This window comes from Rhinichthys klamathensis, unplaced genomic scaffold, assembly GCF_029890125.1.
Source record: "Rhinichthys klamathensis goyatoka isolate OS25496 unplaced genomic scaffold, OSU_Roscu_1.1 h1tg000972l_1, whole genome shotgun sequence".
Classification (NCBI taxonomy): Eukaryota; Metazoa; Chordata; class Actinopteri; order Cypriniformes; family Leuciscidae; genus Rhinichthys; species Rhinichthys klamathensis.
This window is the reverse complement of record NW_026607284.1, coordinates 89,297-109,149: the sequence shown is the minus strand read 5'-3', so window position 1 is coordinate 109,149 and position 19,853 is coordinate 89,297. Positions and strand designations below refer to the sequence as shown.

The following is a 19,853-nucleotide window of genomic DNA, read 5'->3' as shown; positions in this document are numbered from 1 at the left end:
GTCACTTCTGTATTATTGTTTAATATTCAGTGTTGTACAATGTACACCGTGGCCTATGTCATTTTTATCTCCGCGCGTCGTGAGGTGGATAATATAATTCAATAATGCTTTCGAAGTTAAGAGCATGAAAGACCAATAGGCCTTCCTGCAATTTTTACGTTGGCTTTTAGGCCTACTTCATTTTATTTGTGTCTTTGATTGTAAATACTATTATCCTAGATTGAAAAAAAATAATGAAAAAAATATATATCTTCAATTATTTAAGATAGGCCTACTGGATTTAAGTAAAAAAAAAATATATATATATAAATTGTAAACCACCTTTTTGACGATTTTTTGATCGAATTTAAATCATTTTAAATGGTCCATTTGTATAAACGCACTGTTATTTGTTTATTAGCCTACGTTAACACGTTAGTTTTAAAATGAATTATATTATGATCTAATAATCCGAATAGACCTGATTTACCTTGGCCTATACGCAATATTTAGCTATTTTACTTCTTCTTTTTTTTAAATAGCAATGTTGACTTTGTAGCATTACGATGCCGAACGCGTGTGCACACATAATTACTCATGTCACTCTGTGTGTGTGTGTGTGTGTGTGTGTGTGTGCGTGTGCGTTTGAAGCGCATGTATTTCCTCTCAAACAATATTTCCATGCTGAACTTCGCACGCATCATGTTTAAACTTCAAAGACGGATACAATTTTCGGTGCATTCGGACCATAAATAATGAGCATTTTTAGAAGAGGTCATTGTTGGAAACAGCCGTCAGTCGTCATTCATGGATGCAGGTACACAGACTGCGCGACCGAGGGCCCCAGTCGGCCCCTCTCATCAAGGCGAAGCGCTACCAGAGAAAACACAGATGGGTAGACCTCTGACGGAAGAGCTATGGGTCCGGGTGTCCCGGTCTTCCTGATGGGCCAAAGTCATTACCTCTAGCCGGGAACAGGCTCACGCGAAGGGACACAATCCTCCAAACGTGCTCTTCCGGCCCCAAATGTAGCTAGACTAGGGAAACAACATGTGCGCTTCACTTCACAATGAACGAATTGTTAAAAAGATTTATTTACAAATTAGTAGGTTATCAATTTTAATAGCTTTATGAAGAACTCTCTTTGTCATTAGGCCTACGTGTTTTTTGTCAAATTAAATATTACATAGCCTAATACGCCTATCAAATATTTTATTTTGAGCATTTTTTTAATGTTCAAAATAAAACATTATTTTGGGAGGGGGTTTAGGGAAAGATTTAGAAAAAAAACATTTTTTTAAATGTTTAATTTAGTTGTCTATAGCCTAATGGAATTCGACCAGAAATAGAAATACATTTATAATGTCATTAAGAATGCTATTTGGAAACATATTTAGCATGAATAAAATGCGTAATAATAGCCTAATGAAATTCGCGTTCGTGTTGAAAGTTTTTCATTGTTCATTGTTTTTCATGTATTCATTTTTTCCCGTTTTAACGGTCCCCATTATATCACTGGTCCCAGTGCATCGAGTTGTTACCACAAACAAAAAATTATACGACCAATTAGTCGTCGCTCAAATGGCTGGAAACATTGTTTAACCTTTGATACTTCAGAAAGTCGTTAGCTGTCAGAGGTCAAATGGTGTGCAAGCGTTTCTTTCCTCTACCATGGGATTACCTAAATCACAGAGATATAGGCTACGCGCTATATAGGCGAATAGGCTATTTCAATAACGGTTCACTTTTATTTACAGTGGAATTACATAAATACTGAGCAATATCATCTAGGCTATAATATCCTTCTTATATTGTGCATTTCTTTTATTTTTGTAAATCCACTGTTAGTAAGTCGTCTTGTTCATTGACATGGTTTTTCTCTCTAGTTCTTGTTTTCGTTATGAGTCTAAGTGAATTTTCATATAGTTTGACTGAGCACCTCTTTAAAACCTCTTTTAAAAAAAAAGTATAAACGTTTTAAGTAATAGGCTACATATTAAAATTTAGCTGTATTCAACCATTTCATCTGATATTTTTAAACTGATAAATATTTTACTTTTAATGAAATATTTTTTTACTATCACATTAAAAATAATTGTGTTCTGAGGTTGAAATAGGCCCAAACTGACAATATCGCAATTCTCTATGTGGTAATGCATCAATAATTTCTTTCCAAATTAAACATGTTTAAGGAGAACCAACACAATGAGTTGCTTCCCTCTAAGTAAGGAAAGAATTAGATTTGCAAATGCTAATGGAACATGTTTAAAGGTAAAATATTTAATGTTTATTTTACAAGTTCAGCACAGTCATTCTGTTCATTTATTTATTTGAATTGCTGTACGTCAGTGCCACGTTACAAGCTTCATGGACCTGCTAAAGGTGGTCTAACGTTTTCAACAACAACAAAAAAACCGATTCATTCTCAACCAGGAAAAAAAAAAAAGTAATTAGGGCATTTCAGCACCTTCAGAACAGCGCAACATGCAAATATTCCATCTATCTAGAAGCTCGATGGCTCAAGGGTAATATATAATTTATGGCTTTTTAAAAGCAAAAACAAAAAGTGCATCCAACACAAAAGTTCAGTTCCAGTCCGTGATAATGCATTAGAAGTCTTTGTCCTCCTCATTACTCCAAACACTGCAGTTTCCATGTGCTCTGCCATTGTTCTGAATCTGAGTTCACAGGCCGTCCAGAGCTAATGTTGGGCTCATCCTTATGATCCGCAAGGACATTTGTGACATGTCTCCCTTCAATAAATATGGCAGCTTCTCTTTCCATCTGTTAGAAGCCACTGCAAAAGATGTGCCCAACCCAAAACTCAACATGTTTCGTGAGTCTGGGACACACGAAAAACGTTTTTTTTTCATTCTGTTTTGTCCCGTGTGGCTCTCGATTTGGTGCCGTTTGAGTCATTATCTGGGTCCGTAGTCGTAATTAGTGGGTGCGCTTGTTGCAGAGTACATGTTGGCTGTGGCCGGGTTCATGTGGGGGTGGTAACCGTGGCCTCTAATGCCCGGTGAGGGATACGGGGACGGCCTGGTTTTGGCTCCCAGATAGTGTTCATAACTGGTTGGATACTTGTACGGATGATGGTGCAGGGTGTCGGGGGGTTGGGGGTGTCCGTCGAGGCGTAGTTCGTGGGGTGGGCTGCGGTGTCCGGCTGTGAGGGGTACGGCGTGGAGGCCGCCGAGGACTGGAAGGGCAGGGCTGAGGACTCGGGACATCAGCTGGTGAGTGGGGTCGGAGTGGAGGGGAGTGCCACTGGGGTCACGGTCATATTCTCGCCTGCTGTCCTCTGTGTTCGGGACAAAAAAAAAGAAAAAAGTGTAAGATTTCGAAATATGATATGGTGGAAGATATAACCAGGTGTGAGTCATATTTTTAGGATTAGTTGCACCATCACACTGTTGATTAGAGGCCTGCATTCTTAAAAATAAAGGTTTTAAAAGGAGGCTTTTCCAGCAATACAATAGAAAAACAATTTTGGGTAAACCTTTCTATAAACAGTTCTTTTTCTTTGTGGAAAAAAAGGTTCTTCAGATGATTAAATTAATCTCCACACTATTACAAATGTAGGAAGCACAGAAAGCGATGTAATTTAGTTTGTTTGTGGATGCTGGATTTAAATGTGTAATTCGTCATTTCGTCATATATATATATTCGTCAGGAATATATATATTTTTTTAAATAAAGAACCTTTTGTGCAATAGCAAAGTTCCTTGGACATTAAAGGGATAGTTCACCTATAAATGCAAATGTTGTCATCACTTACTCACCCTTATGTTGTTCCAAACATGTATGAGTTTCTTTCTTCTGTTAGACACAAAAGAAGTTATTTTAAAGAATCAGACAGTTGACGGCACCCATTGACTTCCATAGTATTTTTTTTCTACTATGGAATTCAATGGGTGCCGTCAACTGTTTGATTACCAACATTCTTTAAAATATCTTCTTTTGTGGTCAACAGAAGAAAGAAACTCAAACTGGTTTGGAACAACATAAGGGTGAATGAGTGATGACAACATTTTCATTTTTGGGTGAACTATCCCTTTAAAGGGTTCTTCATGGAACCATCGATACCAATAATGAATATTTATTTTCAAGAGTGTGTTTGTGTATAGATGCAGTTTTGAATGGCTTTTTCAGGGACCTGAATGGCTTTTCAAGGGACCTGAACTGGAATGAAAAAGTGGTGTAATTTAGTTTGTTTGTGAATGTGATGTGCTGTGGTTGATTGGTAGGATAAGTCATAAGTGTCCTTCAGCCAAAGAGGTAAATTCTCACAGGAAATCATTTTACACTGAGCGAAGGACTGAAAAAATCTCAGTCTGAGCATGTCCTCTGGGCATGCAGCTGTTCAAACCTTTGTGTATTGAAATTTGCGGCGCTCAACTAGACGAATGTAACTGTTTTGCGCAAGTGGAACGTAGATGCTGAGAGACCAAACAGACTGGAGCCATTACTCGACTGAAAATCCTAACTGCCTTTATTTGGGCCTGTTGCTCATTTCTAGCGAATTGGCTTTTACACAGTAATCACAGCTGAATACGGTTTAATGTTTATGCGTGTGAGTGTACATTCCTGTGATCAGTAATGGATTTAAATGTGCAATAGGCACACAATATTATCCATACAGCAAACGTGACCATTCGTCTTGTCATATTGTAGAAATGTTCATTTGTAAACTCAGGAATATTGTTTTAAAACATTTTTTTTCCCGTGCTAAATGAGATTTTGTTAGCTGTGTTTTATATACAGACCTTTCTCTGTGCCGTTCTGCTGTGGGGGAGAGGACATGGGGTTCCTGGTTCGAGCAAACGCACTCATGATTTGCAGAGAGCCCGGCCTGTGATTCCGGGGCCTGAAAAGCACGCAAGATAGAATCAGTGACATGTTCTGGAATGCATTGTTTTGTAGTCTGTATGAATGAGTGGTATGAATGAATGGTATTCTAGCAGAAATATAATTTTTATTCAGAGCAATAAATCATAGTCTTTCAACTTATTTATTTTGTCATATATATGCCATAAATATAAATGTTAGGAATTTTAATTAAAAAAAGAACATCAAAATTGGTTAACCGGAAGTTACTTTAATAAAAAAAATATTTATATATTAAGACAGCATTTTTTTCATATTGTAAAAATTTTTTAGAAATATGTTACACTGTAAAAAATGATATGATCAATAAGTTATGACAACATATTTTGATGAGTTAAAGCAATTTATAAACATAAGTTAAGCAGTTTCAAACTTTTTTTTATAAGTTATTCAACTCATTTTTTAAAGTCAGTTTAATAGTTTAATGTAATTTAAGTTGGAATTACTTAAGTTGATTGTACTTAATTTAATTAAGGCAGCAACTTTTTTTTACAGTGTCCTGTATATTTTTTACTGTATAAAAAATGTTTATTACACTCTTAAAATAAAGGTTCTTTATTGACATCAATAGTTCCATAAAGAACCTTTAACATTCATGGAATCTTTATTATAGGCACAAAAGGTTTTTTATAGTGGAAAAAAAGATCTTAAGATTAAAATGTTTCTCACACTAAGAAAAAAAAAAAGCTCTTATATGGCATTGCTTTTCAAACTCCCTTTTGGAAGCTTTATTTTTAAGAGTGCTCATGTTCATTACTATTTTAGCGGTTAAGTTAGCAACAAAAAAAAATTGTGTAGCAACGGTTATGCTACAAATTTTAATTCCTTATCTAATTTGTTAGTTATAATTGCATTATTGTTCAATATAAAAATCAAATGTCCTTGTAATATTTCCAATACATTTATCTTAGTTGAGCAGTAGCCAAAAAGAAAAAAAGAAAAGTTCTCACCAGTCCTCCGGATCACAGTCTCTGAATCCCTTGGCAAACGGATTGCTGGCGATTTTCAGTTGTGTTATCTGAGAGGAAGAGAGTGAAAACGTGAAAAACGTGGCGTTTGCCAAATGAACAAATTCGGGTATTGACCTCCAATATTGTTCATTTATTTTTAAGGCAATGAGATTGTTTATACATTTAATAATTTATCAAAGTCCACCCCAGAGCTTGTGTTATTATAATGCGTTTTTTAAAATTGTAAACTCATTTTTCTGCAATGTCACGCTCCAATTAATCGCGTACCGCACTGTTAATGTATGTGCAGTATTCCTGAAAGGGCGTAGACACTCGACGATTGTATTTATATTAACAATAACACATTTCAACATTTATTTGGACACCGACTGGAAACTATTTATGTTAAATATGAACACTCGAGGCGAGGTAGGCTAATGCCCCATGCCTGTGGAAAAGCGCTGGATGAAGATGTGCGTGATTTTCCGGAATGAGTCGAAAAACAAATGTAAAGCCCGCGGTGAGAGTTGGAGATCAAGAGGTCAAACTGATAGAAGACAGAGCAGGAAAGACAGATGAAAAAAGAGAAGAAAAACACTGGACAGCTGCGCGAGAGCATCGGTGACACGACGGTCTTTATTTAGAGCTCGTTTGAAATGTATCGTATTTAAAAGTGTATCGTTTTAAATTTCATTTTAATTTTGCCTTTCATTAAGATGATGTGTTATTGAAAGTTATAACACTGTAAAAAAAATATGATATAATCAGTATTTTATGACAACATGTGTTTTTACATTGCTCTAACTCGTTAAGCTATTTTCTACTTAAGTTATACCAGATTCAACTCTGTTTTTTAAGTCAGTTTAATGTAACTTAAGTTGAAATGATTTAAACATCCAAGTTGATTGTGCTTAAAAATTTAAGGCAGCTTACAGTGAACAGTGTGTTAATTATAATACATTTAAATAGCCTACTTGTTGCTTTTAAAAGTAAATAAACATAACATGAAATTTTCTTTCTTTTGCATTTTAAAGAAGCCATCAAGTCGATTCTAAAAAATAGCCTACTTTCACGATACTCGGATTTATTTCTATTAGGTTCGTGCTTTAGGAAACCGCCATGATTGACAAACATTAAATAGCTATACATACAGCAAAATAAGTAGGCCTACATTAGCACTTCTCCGTAAACTAGCCTACTAGTGGGTTTAACTCTGCCAACAGGACGTCCTTCCTAAAAAGCGGTAATTAGTGTCAGAGATGAGCACTTACTCTGTGGTTTTGATACGCTGTGACGGCGGTAAATCTGGTCTCCTCGAACACAAATGTCTTGTAATTTTCCTCGGCGTATTTCTCACTGTCTTTCCTAGGATCCACGTAGACCACATGGAATCTGGGCTGGTATCTGTGCATTGAGTTCAGTATGATCTGCAAGAGCAATAAATATAATTTAACATGATTTTAAAAATTAGAAATCAGGTTGTCATCGCTTCTTTTGAGGCGAATTACGTGTCGCGCTTTACCAGTAGGCTACTAATAAAATAATACGTTTTATTTTAAAAGCGCTTTTCCCAAGCTCAAGGTCGCTGTACAAGTCAAGGAGATTATACATAAACACCGCATCAAACATAAATACATGCAGGCCCTACAGTACATACACATACCGCCTATAGCCTGCACAGTAACTAAACAACAAAACACTACAGAGGGCTGGAAATACTGTAAGGAAAGATACGATTTAGTGGGTTTTTTTCTGTTTTTTTTTTCTGTTTTTTAAAAGTTAATTAAAAGTGTCACGAAGAGTTAGTGAAAGAGTTTTGGAACCACTGCACTGAATAATCTACCACCCATTGATGAAAGACAAAACGAGGTACAATAAGGTAAAAGTCATGACCGAACAGCATACATTAATCAGGCCTAGATATAAACATATTTGGAAAGTGTGAGGTACTTCACATTAATACATTTGTAAAATAAAAATACATTTTAAATGTGAAAACTAAGAAGCAATCAAAAGTCTAAATTATTGGCAATTAATGTAGCTTTCATGTGGATATCATTTTTTCCTTGCTCATTTGTGTTTACGCCGTTAATTATTGATAGCCTACAATATTAATAACGTCCGAAATTTGCAGAATATACATAAATAGCTCTACACTAATTGGTTCCACTGCCACATCATTATACAATAATAGTGTTATTTAATATTGCCTTTAAATGTGCAGATTTGTCACACGCGTAATTTAAGGATATTTACTCCTCTCATTCTTCCACTGGTCTGTGCTGTTCTCAAATAAAAAATGACAAAAGCCGAAGATCTCATAATTAAAGGCAATTTACATTTATAAACATTTATTTTGTAGGACTCTGGTAAAAAAAAAGAAAAAAAGGTAACACCTACATGTCCGTTGTCGTCCAGCAGATTGTTGGTTAGTTTTAGTTTATCGAAGGAAACGATCTGTTTCATCCACTGCGCGCCTTTGGCAGGTGAGTCGGGGTGATAGTGCACTCTTCCTGGAGTCGCTGGATCAGCCTTCCCCGCCACCAGCCACGATGAACTGTGGAAGGCATACCTTCAGAACAGACAAGAGAGAGAATGAGTACTCCGTTTGCAACGTCAGACAGTTATGTTGTGCTCTTTGGGTAACACTTTATAATAATATTCACTATAAATATGATTCACGACATTATGCGCATTCAAATAGTAACGGAACTTTGATGTAACGTCGAAATATGTTTATTCGTTTTGATGCGTAAACGTATGTGCCATGCATAGGCTTATTGCATACCTGTATCGTTTATCATCCACTGGTAGGAAATCCATCAGGAGCATGTAATCTGCCATTGGGTCCATTCCAAATATTTTGACTTGAAATGTAGGAAACATTCGTCTGTAGAGGAGAATGCAACCCGTTGGTTATGAATAAACAATCTACTTATTTTCTATTAATTAAATAATTGCATATGCATATTTCTCTATAATTGGACTCTTTTCATTGTGATGCCACAGTATTTTTGCAAAATGTTGCTGACAATTTGGAATTTTACATGCATTCTTATACAGACTGCAAATATGTGTTTAACTGATAGGTTATAGAATATTAGGCCCGTGTCACGCGCAAGAATTATCTCCAGCAAACCTCGGACCTTCTATGAAACATCGCAATTTTATCTCTCTCTCTCACTCACTCACAAACACACACATAACCCTGCGCACAAGGATGCATTCGTCGATTATGCAGAACAAACACATAAGGACGCATACATTATTCTGAAAACGTATAAGCCCTTCTGCATGCAACCTTCTGAAGCATAGGCACACCACATGCTGCATACCAGTGAAAGTGATACTGGAATCATTGTTCAGTGAACGTGAGTGTCTTTTCAGGGCGCTAGTTGTGGATAGGTGAAGCTAAAGTAGCTTTTAAAGTGCCTTCCCTTAGATTCAGTGTAGTGAGCACCTTTGGAATGACAGATGACCTTGCGCGCGCACACACACATAAGCGAACAGACGACCAGGTAAAATGTCGCACTATTAGTAGCCTGTTTTTTTTTAATGTCCCTTTTAATGTAATCTTTCTCTTTTAGCCGCATCTTTCACCGTTTACCATCGAGCATTACGCCAATCAATATGAATCAAAGCTGTGACTTCATAAGGGTCATTGATAACCCTATGTCATTTTGCAGATAAATTAAGATCAATCTTAATACGCGTCTTTGGGCGATAAAGGAAAGCACACTGTTTCTGCAGTTTGAATCAGTACTTGCTTTTAGTTGATTCTTTTTTTTTATGAATTATTGGTTAAATAAATGTATGTTTTTAAATGTATAGCTACTTAGCATGGTTGCTATTGCATTTGCGATATTTGGATATTAAACTTAATTTATTATTTCACAAAAACTTCCAGATTTCTTTTCTTTTCTTCCTAATTAGATTTTCTTGTTTGTTTTGCTGACATTCAATATATACACGTAAAAAGCTTAAAGCTGATTTTTTTTTATTCATTTATAAAGTTAAAGTGATAAGTTAGCTGAAGTGGTAAATTAATTGCCCTTTCGACCACTTTTAATAAAAAAAAATCAATTTTTAAAAAGAATGAGTACAGCCTATGAATATAGCAGAAATTTTGACAAGCTAAATGAATGGTAACAAAAGTGCTATTTCGCTTTAAAACACATGACTTTAAATCGCAAATTCCATTTCAAAACATTTGTAATGTGTATAGTTTTCATCGGAACGGATAGTGACGCTATAGCTCCGTGAAAGAAAAAAAAATTCTGTGCAAATGTTTAGCCATAAGGCAAATTGGACTGAAATAGCTATAAGGAGAATAATACAGGCCTTGGATTTTTTTTTTTTTTAGGTGTAACATATGTCTGGGGTCTGTAGCCTATAGCAAATATTAACAGTGAGATTAGTGTTATCGCGATGTTCTGCTACCTATCAGAATAAAAGCCAAATTTGATTCCGACGCCTGCTATGTTTTCTTCGCCTCTGAACTGCTTCGAGTTGAAGTAGGCCACAGCAGCTGCAAGAAATTAACACTAAACTAGATGAACAGTCCATGTAGTGGTCTAGTGACCTCATTTACGAAGATGCGACGCTTCTAAAATGATGGTATGTGTCATTTAGCTTCCCTTTGCCTTCTCCCATATGTGGTTTTTATTTAAAAGATAGGCTAATTTGCTGATAGAAACGTAGAAGAAAAACACTTCCTGGCTGAGGCCTTGTTATATCCAAATACATGTGTGAATTCAACGCTATACGCTTGCGCGCATTTATCTTAGTCATTTAGTGTATTCATTTAGGCTATTTTGCGTTCATTTAATCACGGTCTGTTTTGCAAGCTAAAACTCGACATTCACCTGAATAAACAGACTGGGCTGTACAAATAAGACACTATAGCTATGTATATGAATCGTGAAAGCCAGTGAGGAGCCCTTTAGCACACAGGTGAGCTACAAAATGTACTGTATCTCATGCTATCTGTCTTATCACTGTGTAAATACACACAATAGACTGTTTACACTTCATTTTAAATGGCCATGAGTATTGTGCTAAGCTAATGCACTGTTACAGGTATTTATTCAGAATCAGACCTGTTGAACTTTCTGACAATGAATGAGATCTTTCCCGTGCAAGAAGTAGATTTTAAGATTTCTTTAGTTGCTCCTAAAAATGACCAATAGCTTATTAATACATTAACAAACGATATGTAATGCTTAATCCATCAGTAGTTCAAGTGCATTGATTATGAAGTTTAAACCATTGTTTAAATTATACGTTTTTTAGTGTTAAATTAAAAATCGCTACAAGTCTTTTATAATTTCCTGCGCGTAAAAGTCGATAAATGGTATTAAAACAACAACTACTTCATGTCAAAAATGATCTCAAAGTTTAGTATAGAAACCTGTCAACTCACCTCCCAGCTTTTGTGACAATCATTTCAGTTCCAAGTTGATTAAATTCATCCCAGAGCGCCTTCATTTCCAACTGTACATTAATATTGGCTACTTTAGGGTTCTTTTTGACCAGCGTTTTGTTCGGAGTTGAGCTTGAAGACGACGAGGAGCAGTTGGACGTCCCGCTGTCTCCCTGTGCCGGGGCCTGTGCTGGGTTGGATCCGGAATAGTTGTAGGCGTGCTGGGCAGCCGGACACGGCTCAAACTGGGTTTCATGATGGCTGTAGGGATCCCCAGGCGACGGAGAGAGATGGTAACTCCCGGGCGTATTGAGACTGCTCAGGCTGCTGGTCGTGAAGGCTGCAACATCGCAAAAATGGGACAGCTGCGTCAGCCACGGGCTTGATATTGCTGAAATCATTCCAAAAATTGGGTTTACAATTTGCGCAGGACTGGAGTGTAAAAGCAACAATATGCAAGTGAATACAGGAGTTCGCCTATGATGATCAAATATACAGTGATGTCCTCGAGTGTGTCGCGTATGGGAAAGTTTCCCGTTTTAATGAATGTATCCAAGAACGTTACGAACGATGGTCTCCTTCTAGGTTAACGCATATTGCCTAGATGAAGTGCTTAGAAAGGCCGCCTTGGAAATTCCTTCTTTTTCGCTGAACCTGTAAAACGCCTTCCTAAGTAGCTTCGTAATGATTACCGATGGTCTAAAGTTGTGCGTATATGCGCGGTCCGTTGTTTTCAAAGGCTTGCGCGCTGTGAACTGTTCCAATCGGCCTCTGTCCTGCCCCTCTGCTAAACTGAAATCCAGACTTCTCTCTTATCTCTCACATAGGGCCTCCCCTTTGCGATAAAACCGGTTCTTATTTCTATTTAGATAAGGAACTGCAGGTAATGTGCCTTTCCTCGCCTTGGGACGAGACTGATTGACAGAGAAGTGCGCCCCTTATAATGGGCTTTCCGGCACCCATTTACTTTTGGATAAGTGTATCGCCCACACCACCCTCCTCTAACAATAGACTGGTTAGCTGGCACGACGGAGAGTATTTTTTTTTTCGCAAAGCAAACAAACGGACAAACAACTAATTTTGCAAAGGAAATTTTCCAAGTCTACCCGTCTATTTCTTGAATGCTATTTCCTTTTGTTCCCAATTTTGCTGTTGGCCACTGCTCGTCTGACAGGCTCATCCTTGGGTTGAAGGTGGAATCTGAGTTTCCTAGATTTCTGAGGCACTTTGCAAGCTTTTGCATTGCGCGCGCTTGTAATCGACTTAATGTTTACTTGGCCGGTTTAGGTTATTGGAGGACCATGCAATGACTGTCCTGTTTTACAAGTTGCAGCTAATGTGCAATTTAGGACATATTAGCCTATTTGCATTTCTGGCTATTGTAGCCTACAAATTAGCGCGCGGAGGAGAGCGGCGGTTTATTTACTCAGTGCGTTGGGCGTAAACAGTCAGAACATGCTGTGTTGAATTTTCCATTACAATATTGAAACAAACGTGTTTTTGGCGATAACTGAAAGTTTTTCGCGCGCTCTAGGCGACGCGAAAGTGTTAAACAAACTGTGCGAGCCCTACAAATCACAAGGTTATTGTCAAGATCGTGTCCGTACCTTCCATCTCCCGCGTGACAGTGCTGTAGTGCATTTTAATGGATCTGGAGCAGTTTTGCACCACTTGCTTGTCCAGGCTAGTGGCGTGTTTGTCAAATGTTGTGTTTCCTGCTTGATCCCTCGCTGAAATCAGACAGGCAATACTGAAAGCATTTGCCTTTGGAGAAAGGGGACTACTGTCGTCCATAAGCGAGAAACCGAGTCAAGGAACAGCGCTTCCACCCCTTCGAGCTACTCCATGTCGAGAACACAGGCAGTACAAACAATAAGTCGAAGTACACGAAGTTTCATTCTTTGAGAAAAGGACCTATTGGCGATGTTGGTGCTCTCCACTGTTTTCAAAACAAACTATTCCCACGGAATTTGCTCCGCTTTATACGCTCCAATTAAAAGATCTGCTCGAACACGTCCGGCTGTATTAAAACATAGCTCTTTTCACACACACTCACACACACACTTGAGAAAAACAGTTTTCTTTAGCCGCGGTGTCTGGGTGATGTCATTAGGGCTCGCTGGAGAAGAGCTACTGCGGGAGAGAGTGTCAGAAGCGCGAGCTCCACGCCTCCCGTGCACGGTTGAAAAAAAAGTGTGCACGCTCTCCACGGGATGTTTTATTTGAATAGGACCTTGTCAATCATTGTACCAAATTTGAATTCACTGGCAAGAAAAAAAGAAAAAAAAAAGAAAAAGAAAACGTCACGAATGTCCCGCTGTACTTTTACAGCAAATTATATGTTTTGACTTTTCCCACTGGTAGTGGAAAGCATTACAAGCACAGACACTCTGAACTGTACACCGGCGAACTGCTTGCAGACACTCTGAACTGCTTGCTAAATGAATCCAGTTTAAAGCGGTTGACCTATCAGTACATTCAACGAAGGTTCTTCTGTGGTTCTTTGCAACATCTGAGGCTCGCTGTATATTGTTCTTGAGCTGCAGGCTGATATATGGTCCTTTAGATTCTGGGTGTTACAGTATAGGCTCTTCAGATCGTCATGCTTATGGATTTTTAAAAGCGATTAGCCTACACTGTAAACATTATTGTTGGTTTAACTTAAAAAAGTAAATTCCCTGATTGCCATTTATTTGTATTTCATTGAAATAAAAATTTGAGTTTATGGAGATTGATTTAATCAACAAAAACTTTCTGAAATAAAATAAAAAATGTCACAGTGTAAAAATTATTTTCATGATTTATCACAACTTTTTTTGTTTTGTTTTTGTAAAGAAATTTACCTCTTTTTTTATTATTCCTTTAAAAACATATAGGCTATAAACTAACCCATTGGCCTTTTCCACGCATTTTATAAGCATTTAGTCAAGCTTTTCTTCTTTCCATTAATACAATGTCCTTATACACTGCTGAGAGCTAGCCATACTTTAATATTTTATTTAATTTTTCATTTATTCAAAACGCTGGTTTGTGTCATGCCATTTTGTTTTTTTCTGAAAAAAATTATTTACCGTTCTCAATGGACAATAACTGCGAGCAAGACATCGTGTTGCTGAAATGTTTGCTTTTTTGTTGTTGCAAGTAAGTCTGTCGCCAAACATGCACGTACGCAGCCAGCCTTGCAACCCAAGTGCACGTGAAACGTAAGCAGTGTATCGCGTGGCTCAGGCACTTGACCCTTCTCTCTGCTATACAATATCTAACTGGTTATCGGCTTATCAAGGTTCATAATTAATGAATAGAAACAAAAGTTATGTTTTGTTGACCTGCAGCGATAGCAACCGGATTGAATCTAATTTACACTCGGGCGATTGAATAACAGGCAAAAGCAGCAGGGCTCTAATGAGATAACCTAGTTAACGACACCACTGTTTTCACTGCAGCTTAACACTATTTGTTTTTGGATGTTTATCTTACGCCTAGCATGCTATCGTTCGTAAATAAACAAATGTTCTTTTCTTCTATAAGGAAAGATTTGAGGTGTGTGGGCAGTTCATTCAAATAATTCTTTACAATCATATTATTAACATCTCAATTTATATTCTAAATAGGCCTATCATTATATTATATTCTTCTGATTATTTTCTACAGATTTGGACTATTTACATGATTTGATTTATTAGTTTTGACATACAAATCCTTACTATTGTTTCATCATTATTTTGTATTGCATTTTAAAGTGCTTTTGCAGTAGCATTAAAACAGACAACACCAAATTGTTGCATTGGTGTCGCATTCCTCAATTTGACTTTGTTTTTCTTTCTTTATTTGTAGGAATGGTTGCAGTGATTGTGATTTTGTGCCAGATCAAGAGGCAGGCGTGCGTAAGTATTTCCTTCTTTTATCAGATGCTTCTTTTGATTCCAGATCACTTCATCACTGTCAAGTCGGAAGCGTCCTTTGTAAATACTCAGGTGATAACAGACACAATTCAGAGCTTGATACAAAATAAAACTGGACAGACCGTAATGTTGCGTAACGGAAAATAGATCTTAGATTTTGCGCAAGGAAAAATGCACAATAGGTTATATTCATTATATTCAGATAATAATCAAGTGGCGCATAGATTGTTAAACATACAGACACAATACATATCGTTTCGAAGCAGCTTAACAGAAAATGCATGCGTGACGCGTCTATACAATTTAGAGTGATTTGTTATGAGATGTAGGCTACGGATGTACAGTTGTAAGATAATACAAATCTTGCAGTTAGCTAACATCATTACAAATAGGGAAAATAATGATTAGCCTACAATATAGAAAATTTGGCAGTGGTGCAAAAAATAGTCTGTTTTTCTGAAACTTCCGTTGGATTAAACCGGACCTTTACAGTTTAATCACAGTGATACGATAGCATAAGTTATGCTTTAGTGGAATTAGTATGCATCATTAATGGAGTTTGGATGATGTTTTCAATGGAGACACACTTCCTGTTTTGTCTCAGCGGCGCCTTTCAGAATCCACCAGGTGTGTATATGTGTGTGTGTGATTTATTTCTGGATATAGGCTACCGTATTACATCTAAAGTAGAAGCCATTTTTCCTCAAGACACGGATAATACGAGATAAAATGTCAAGTCTTTAAAGTATTCATTGTTTTGTTTGTTTGTTTTGAGCGATTTTGAATTTATTTGAGCAAACTCTTTTTTTGCAAGTTCACGTCTAGCCTACTATTGTCACGAGTAGAGGACATTTACACAGGTTGATACATTTATTTATTTTCTTAAAAAAATTATCCTTTTGTAATGATGGCCGTTATTGTTCTCCATCTGCAAATTGAGAGCAAATATTGTTAAACTAATTTCTCTGTTTTAATATCAGAGCACCATTTGGAGATCAATTATTAGACGTTATTTTCACCTGAAATAATGAAAGTAATGTTGAAAAATCACTGCTTACAATTCATTTAGTTCGGATGATCAAATAGCCTAATCAACGTTTTTAATGAATATAGATAATTTTTCATAATTTATTTTACGGCTCTTTGGTAATACTTTCTTACAAAACGCTTATATTGTTTAAGAATTAACAAACGACTAATTTATGCAAATATACAGAAGATATTATTAGCATTAATTGACTCGAGGAGCATGGGGATGTTCTTTAAATGCTGGATGCTGCTTGTGGAACATGAGAAAATGTATTTATAAGCCTTCATTTTTTACCCCCGACAAGCCGTAAAAGAACATCCCCCATAATGATAGCCTTTAATTTGATTTATTATTAAATGAACAAGATTGCTCAAAGAATACAACTTCATATTATCGAAATCTTTTTTTTAATGTTTTTTTTAATTATCTTGTTATTATTTACGGAAGCAGTTCTTGAAATAAAAATATATAAATAAAATGTGTCGTAACCTAAAATGATTCCCGTATATGCTACATATATTAGCCTAAGAATTCATAGTTTTTATGTTTTATTTCGGTAGATTCACCAAGGTTTGTGAATCGACCAGTCTGGGGTGGAAAACTATTTAATAGTTATTGAAATATATAGGCTATTGTCTTCTCGTTGTGATAGGCTATATTTTTCGTGGTGGTTATTTTTGTTGTTCCAGCGATATTAATAGTGAGTTTCCTAATCACAGTAAAGAAAACGAGTTTTTCTGGAGGATGTTGATGAATATTTATGAATGGGCATAACTCTCTCAGTGTTTGGTGAACTGTGTGGTCCTGCGCGCGGGATTTGGGTTCTGCTATGGTAACACGAGACTCGATGCCTCATTAGAAACTTTCATATGTTAAGACATGTTCTGTATCCTTTCAAAGGTGTGAAGATGATTAACCTGCAGGGAAAGGCATTGCAAACACCTAAACAACAATAGCCCCCTATAATTTCCGTCACCGTTTTCATGTTTTACACTGGGATCTGTTTGTAATATTTGCGTCTATCAACATCCAATGTTCATGAATGGGATCCTTCCACACTGCATATTCCTCCCAGTGCCTTCAGGCGTTTTTTTTAGCTATCTCTCCAATTTTTACAAAACCCTGGAGAGAGAAAACGGTCAGATGTTAATTAGAACCCGATATCAATTAGCAGATAATAAATCATGGCGTGTCAGAGGAGCGCGCGGCGCTGATTTTCGAGCATTCATGGGGACCGTAGCCTATATAAAATCCTATCCTATATAAATATTAGCCCAAATCCCTGAATAAGACCCGCAGGAAGTGAGCAGTTGACCGCTGACAGTTGGGTTGCTGAGTAGATGTCCCTTGATTCCCAGACCGGTTTCACATAGCAGTCGTGTGCAAGTACCCCCCCAAATAGATTCTAATTGAAAAAGTAATTGTCTTTTTGCAAATAGTGCATAAAGTTGGGCGGAATGTTTTCATTCATCATGTCACACATGATTCATGAAATCTGTTTCAGAGGTATTGTAATTTTTGTGATCACATAATAGTGATTTGTATCACACAAGCCATTCGAAGGCAGTACGCAGAATTAGTATTATCGTGGATGTAAAATATTTTCTATTCCCGGTGATAGGAATGTTATAATTATAATAATACTATTAATAACTTGTTGTTATAGTGGGTTCCAACAGGGGCTTTTCGCAGCGATGCCATATAAGAACCATTTTTGTTTCCACAGAGAACCTTTCAGTGAACAGTTCTTAAAAGCGTGAATAACATTGTATAATATAAAGAACCGCGTTTGTGCATTGAAAATGTTCCATGGATGTTAAAGGTTCTTCATGAAAGAACCTTTATTTTTGGGATGGTGTCTTGGTGCATTAGATTATAACTAAGCATACTTTTTTGTTACTAAAATAGGCTATTGTGAAAGTCCTAAACAAAGTTAATAAAACATAATTTTCAAAAAAATATTGATGTTTTTTTTTTTCGTTGATTGAAGAGACCGAATACATTTTATGTTCGTATTTTGCATTGTATTTTGTTCGTAATTCCTGGTGATAATCTTAACATGTTATAACAGTAAAATTGATTACAATCAATTATTAATAATATTTAGCAGTTGTTGTTAGGGTGTTTAAAAATCGATCAATATATCTAAATGTTTTAGGGTTATTATCAGTATGTTTTATCAGTATGTTTTGAAACAAATTCATCGTCACACATGGTGTTTATCGTGTCTTTAGAGTTTTGTTCAGCATCCCTGTCATGGGATCTGTCTGTCAGAAACGGGAAATGTGACAATAACTGAGGACATGAACTGGGCATGGTTAAAGAACATTTACTGTAAACACGCTTCCTTTTTGGCTCAAAAATTCATGTTTCCTGTTAAACTGTTCGTTTTTTTTTTATTTTGGTCATTTGAGTATAGGGACATAAAAACACAATGGTCATGGATACAATGAAACAGTTATCCTCACATGTGTCCCAACAAATATAGGAATTGTTTGTCACGCACATTTTACGCTTTAGGCAAGAGAGAGTTCAAATATCAAGTTGACCCTTGAATTTGTCCGTTAGTAGATGACAGTATAAATGCATTTTTTTTATTTTGTTTAGCAATTATCACTTGTATTATTTGTTTTTTATTAGCAGTAATTCAGTTAATTGTTCAATTTTATATCATGCATTTATTATTATTAATACAAATTTGTCCACCTCTCTTAGAGTTTTGCTTAATGTTAAGAAATGTCATAAACCACTGAACTAACCAGTAGTACTCACTCACTAAACCAGATGACACTTGATCTATAGCTATTAATTTATAAAGGAAATTTAAATGTATTAAAAAAATTGCATCTAATGTCATTATTTTCATTATTAGGAGATCCACATTTCAGTTCCACTGCCTTGTGATGAACCCTGCATTAATTTTCTCTTTGTATAATCCAAATGAAAAATATAAATGTAATATTTGTGACATCACCAACTGTACGTTTCCTTAAGTATGGGAATGTTAGGGAGGGTGGTAATGATTGTATAGGTGCCTGCTTTTAATGTTAAATGTGCAGACAATTGACAATTTCTGACAGATTTCTTATCCTTTTTTCATTTGAAACTTGGCGTGTATTTTTTTCCACTGTGTATCTAATGATAAATGTGGTCTTCCACAGGTTCACGCTGCATATAAATCCAGGCAGTCTTGAAAGGGTCACGAAAACATATTTTGTCGAGCAGATTTCTCACAGAACACAGAGAGACCCTGGAATGTCCCACGAATGAGGTTTTTCAGAAAAAAAATCACCCCCCTCCTTTGTTTTAAAATGGGAAAGCTTTTAGCTTTTGAAAAGTATCCTTTTCCTATCTGAGCAGAGGCGGCAAGCCCATCATCACCTAAGCCCTCTCCAGCTCTCTCATTGGCCAGCTGATAAATAGCTGGCATTCCTCTTACAAAAAAAAAAACCATGATATGGACTCAGGCCGCAGTGATCTTCCAAATTAATTAAGACCTTTTTCTCCGTCTCAGATGGATCTGGTGCAGTCGCATCTCTAATTTGTTTCAAGCTCTGAATAAAATATAAGGATAATATCTGTTTGAAATGATCACTGTTACTATTAGAGTCCGTATCTCACCATTTTCCTCCAGTTGACCTCTTCAGCCAGTGTTTATTTTAATATGCGAAGGTCTCATGTTG

General features: G+C 36.5%; 1 protein-coding gene across 3 annotated transcripts; it reads right to left on the bottom strand.

Annotated features, from left to right (window-relative positions):
• Positions 1-2,239: 2,239 nt before the first annotated feature.
• tbx1 (T-box transcription factor 1) lies at positions 2,240-13,604 on the bottom strand. Of its 3 annotated transcripts, none has more exons than XM_056244386.1 (8): positions 12,846-13,604; positions 11,239-11,629; positions 8,605-8,706; positions 8,217-8,388; positions 7,088-7,243; positions 5,817-5,884; positions 4,746-4,846; positions 2,240-3,280 (listed from the first exon to the last, which is right to left on the bottom strand). In XM_056244386.1, exons 1-8 carry the CDS (start codon positions 13,030-13,032, stop codon positions 2,898-2,900), a joined length of 1,560 nt encoding a protein of 519 aa, XP_056100361.1. In that variant the 5' UTR covers positions 13,033-13,604; the 3' UTR covers positions 2,240-2,897. The 3 variants fall into 3 exon arrangements, with proteins under 3 accessions (XP_056100361.1, XP_056100362.1, XP_056100363.1); XM_056244387.1 differs by having other exon boundaries at positions 11,239-11,578; positions 12,846-13,603; XM_056244388.1 differs by lacking the exon at positions 12,846-13,604 and having other exon boundaries at positions 11,239-12,242.
• Positions 13,605-19,853: the final 6,249 nt, after the last annotated feature.